Source organism: Pollicipes pollicipes, unplaced genomic scaffold, assembly GCF_011947565.3.
Source record: "Pollicipes pollicipes isolate AB1234 unplaced genomic scaffold, Ppol_2.1 Scaffold_6138;HRSCAF=7277_pilon_pilon_pilon, whole genome shotgun sequence".
Classification (NCBI taxonomy): Eukaryota; Metazoa; Arthropoda; class Thecostraca; order Pollicipedomorpha; family Pollicipedidae; genus Pollicipes; species Pollicipes pollicipes.
Genome location: NW_023596818.1, coordinates 15355723 through 15360499, shown reverse-complemented (window position 1 = coordinate 15360499; position 4777 = coordinate 15355723). Strand labels below are relative to the sequence as shown.

Genomic DNA, 4777 nt, shown 5'->3' with positions numbered 1-4777 from the left:
GCGGACTCAAGATGTCGGCCACATTTGTCGGCAACACCACCGCCATCCAGGAGTTGTTCAAGCGCATTTCGGAGCAGTTCACAGCCATGTTCCGGCGCAAGGCCTTCCTCCACTGGTACACGGGCGAGGGCATGGATGAGATGGAGTTCTCTGAGGCGGAGAGCAACATGAACGATCTGATTGCCGAGTATCAGCAGTACCAGGAGGCGAGTGCCGACGACGATTACGACGAGGATGAGGAGGATGCGGGCAACGACTACGACCGCAACGACGACGGCGGTCGCAACGACGACTACAACGATCGCGATAGCTACAACGACAGAAACGACAGCTACAACGACAGGAACGACTACGACGATCGCAACGACGACCGTCAAGAGGACGATGCCTACTAGTCCGGCTATACGGGTGGCACGGCATGGTTGAGTCGGTTTTTTTCACAGACCTTGCGACCGTGCGTGCGATGGGCGTGTCTGCCCATACGCGTGGCAGTTGTAGCGGAAACACTTGGCCTTTGTTAGGGCGTGTTCTGGTTATTTCTGCTTACGTTTTGCGGCTGGCATCGTGCTGTGTTCTGGCACAACAGTGCCTCGTAAAGCTTCGTTCGCACCATCCGCCAGAGTCGGCACGTGAAGCTGCGTACCACAGCCTTAGCTGGGGATGGACATCAGAGACTATGCCTAGCTGTAAAACCGGTACGTTACTTCGATGTTCATGTGTGCCGTGAATTTCGTGGAGTCGCCGGTGTGAAGCCTGTCACCCTCTGCTGTGATATTTTATTGCTAGCAGTGCCCTTCGGAAGATTTTGGAGTTAAGACTCAACTTGTCCCAGCATTTGACTTGGACCTCAGTTGAGCCCGCTGCAAATCAGATGCGGGATTCATGTACACATGTACATGTACACACAAAATAACAGCTGTGGTGTTCATGTTTCGTACGAGTGCATGCCGTGATTGCCAAGTCGGCGCACGATAAGGGCAGCTCGATAGGGCATGTTCAGCCTGATGATTGGTCATGAATTCACAACAGGCATCTGGAAACCTGCAACGCAATGATGTTCGTGTAAATCATCCACTGTGGGGTTGTTTTTAGCAGACGTTTGTATTGATGTGTTTGATTTGTAACAGGAAGGGATGACACTCAGCCGGATGGTTACCCACTAGTTTTAGTTCCTTAAAGTTGATGTTAAGTATCACTCCATCGTGTGGTTCCGTGGAGAGTTGTGTTGTTTATCACCTTTGTTAAAATGTAAATATGCTAATACAGTATTTGGCATCGAGAAGCTAATTTTTGTCAGATGTATTTACAGACGCTGCTTCGAAGAGAGGTGTGGCGATGTGATGGGGTCAACACCACCACCACCAAGGTCACCAAGTATCTCCCGGCAGATATGTGTCTGGATGCCAAGGGTAGATCAAAGGTCCCATAATGTTCCATCCTCATAGGATCTCGGGATCTTTTTTGGCTCCAGGCACATGTCTGTGTCCTCGTGCATTCAAGGTCAACAGCTGTCAGTATAAGAAATCTGATCCCATAAGCTGAAAAACAGATCAAGCCCTTCCTGGCTTAGATCAAGTGGCCTATTTGTTTGATGAAAGAACTGTCAGCAGTAAGATCATTCGAAGCTCTGTTCAGAAGTCATTCTCAGAGCTTTCCAAATGTACCAATGCATGAAATAGTTTTAAAGCTCATATCTATACTACGTGGTGGTGATCATAGTCGTTGGAGAACCATGATATTGAGCGAACGGTCCCTTTTCGGGGGAATTCAACCCTCGCTGACAAAGTAATGCTGCCCTTATCTTACATGTAGACTTTGCGATATAGGGTGAGGGTCAGTGAAGGCGACTTGGTTGGATCAAAAACTAGTGAACAGAAGCTTTCGACTTGAAAAAGTTAAGGTTGATTGACTCGCCAGAAGGACTGGCGTGGGCGTGGTCAGCACCAGTTGACCTATCATGCCGGACAATTAGAAACCTGCTTCACTAGATGGCAATAGTGTTCCACATTCGTACGGGGTTTTGAACTGAAATAGCCATCTTGGAGATCCTTCGGTGCAGTTCACAGCCCTGTACCTCCTAAAACCTAAATCCCTGCCGTTTCTAACCCCACACGCGGGCAAAATGTGCAGAATACTTCATGTAGACTTTTTAGGGCTACCCAAGCATCCATGACGCCATAATAACGCCATTCTAACAATGTCATTCCATTGGACATGCGGCGTTCAAGGGCGCGACAAATATACTTGTCGAATTGCTCATATCTGAAGCTCACGAGCACGATTTCTTGATAGAACGACCGTCATTTGGCTTTCAATCAATGTCATGTAAAACACGATGACGCAATCAAACAATAACGTCTTGAGCAGCATATTTAGTTACAGAAATATTGTGTTGTCTAGAGCAGTCTTCCTACTTGAAAGGATACCAGTAGTTATAAGTAAGCTTATTTCGTCGCGTCTCATGTTTGCTTCAATATCTTCAAATGTGAACCATTTCGGGTATGTTCCGTTTTGACGGATTGTTACTCCCAACCGTTCCTCATTCCTTCGTCACTAATTTCATTTTCATCCGTCAGTGTCGTCAGCTGCGTCGCCTCCTGTTCGCTGTTTGCGATGCGTGTCACGTCGTTCCGAGGCGCGCCACCGTGTTGAAAGGTTCGGCCTCGCCGATCGTCGACCCCTCATCGGTCGCGACGCGCCCCGCCAGTGACAACAGCCTTATAGGTGTCCGTGCTAAGTTTTTTGGTTTCGTCCAACTGACCTCGGTGACCTTGTGATCTACTTTTCTTTCTCCAGATAGAGGTTAGCTCGGCGCGAGAAGCTTTGTTTGTTAGGCGGCTAAGACTCGCAGCCCTGGGGTACGCGACGAAGACATGCATGTGATGCGGCGGGCCCAGGTGAGGCTTTCAGGAGCGTATCGTGATCATTCGATCATCTCAACTTCAACATAAAACAAGATTTGCTATGTATTGCGACGCGTCTTCTAGCACATGCAAGCGCTTCTAGCACAATGCTGACTAAAAATCCCTTACCGACATCCGGTTTCTAATGTGGGGTGACCACTCACGTCGTTAGCAACAAACAAATATTGAGTCACAATCTGACACATTTCAGCCTGAAAGCGTGAGCGTGGGTTGGCCGTGGATCACCCAATGTTTTTACTGGGTGAAATGAGCGTCATGTCGCCGAAATACACCTTAAACAGCAATACAAATGCCAAAAGGCTATAGTTACTCCAAACGTGCTCCTCGACCAAGTGAACTTCATGAGGATCCCTCCTGCGAAGAAACTTGTTATGCAGAATACGCCATTGCTCCCGAAGGGAGTTTGGAACGACGTTCAAGCTCTTGCGGTGAGCTGGTTGTGAAACGGAAAGCTTCACTGACGAAGGACCACGCCCAGCAGCCCAGCCTTGGTCAAGCCATGCAGGCTGGCTGAAGACTATCTACATATAGAAGCATGATGCGATAATAGTCCCCTTTCTTCGTGTAATTAAAATAGTCGGTACATAGTTACCCTGATAGACCCTTACCATTAGATCACCGCAAAATTGAACGTCAAGCTTAGTAAGAGTCTTCATCCAGCAGAGCTCGACGTGCAATAGACAATACACAGCAGCGGGGGAGGTAACACCTAGAGAGTTTCACCACGGCCTCAGACGGTGTACATGTGACTTCGAGTGGTGCGGATGACCTCGACAGCTCACATGTGACCTCAAATGGTAGACAGGCCACCTCATAACCGTAACACGCGTGACCTCAGACGGTACACGCGTGACCTCAGACTGTACACGCGTGACCTCAGACGGCGCAGCTGGACTAGTGGCCGGACAGCTGAACGTTGCGGCCGAAGACCATGCGGACGTGCTCGGCGCCAAAACTGGCCGTATACGAAGATGTCGCGGGCCGGGTAGTGCAGCTGTCGCAGCGAGCTCAGAGAGGAGATGATCATGGTCGGACCGCCACACAGCACCATCTGGCGAGACAGTAGAGACATACTCTGAGACCACACAACGGCGCAAAGGCACACACTATCAGAGATTGATTGAAAAACGTTCACGACACATGCGTTGTTTCGGTGGGTTTCATTTGCGACACCTGCAAGAATATTTCAGGTTATCAGATGCGCACGAAAACTAGGCCCATTGACACCTAACAGCGCCCGAAGCGCAGGTCGGTCAGCAGCGGCGGCCCGTCATGTTTGAGGACAGTGCAGCGTTACTTTCTTTGCAGCATGTGTCGCTGTGTCCGGCAACGGTGCTGTGTTACCTTGCAACGGCGTCCGTTGGGTTTTGGTACGGTGCGCTGGATCATGTCGGTATCGATGAAGCCTTCCTCGCCGTGCCAGTTCTCCGGCGCCTCGCCCAGGCTGTACAGGATTTTCAGCCTACAGTCGCTGGCTGATGAAGAGAAGAAGACGATATAAGAGAGGCACACAATAGCCTCCTTTACGTACAGCATATCGGAATTTGTGTTAGATTAGTACAAAACCTCAGTAAACATCCATGTTTAACAGCGTGGTCGCATTTTAAATGGGACGATGCGTTCCTGGAACGAAAATGCCAACTTAGCTACGCTGTGTCCAGATGCACATGAGCAGCACCTTCCTAACAACAGCTCAGCCAACCAGTGACAACCACAATCGAATGAAGGTGCCGTGATCTCACAGGTGTTCTCCTGCTCTGCGCAAGCGCTGAAAGGTTAAAAAACCGCGCTGGCGTGCGCTCCATGTCTCTTCGTCTTCGGTACCCAATTAGCTTTTAGTTCAAGGGAATGTT

At 49.6% G+C, this 4777-nt stretch overlaps 1 protein-coding gene across 1 annotated transcript in view; it reads left to right on the top strand.

The window, feature by feature from the left end:
- Window positions 1–1261, top strand: part of LOC119105671 (tubulin beta chain) — a 10789-nt gene extending 9528 nt beyond the window's left edge. The window contains exon 4 of the mRNA XM_037229140.1: window positions 1–1261. This exon is cut by the window's left edge and continues 798 nt beyond it. Within this exon, the coding sequence (XP_037085035.1) occupies window positions 1–395 (395 nt within the window). The 3' untranslated portion in view covers window positions 396–1261.
- The last annotated feature ends 3516 nt before the right edge of the window (window positions 1262–4777 follow it).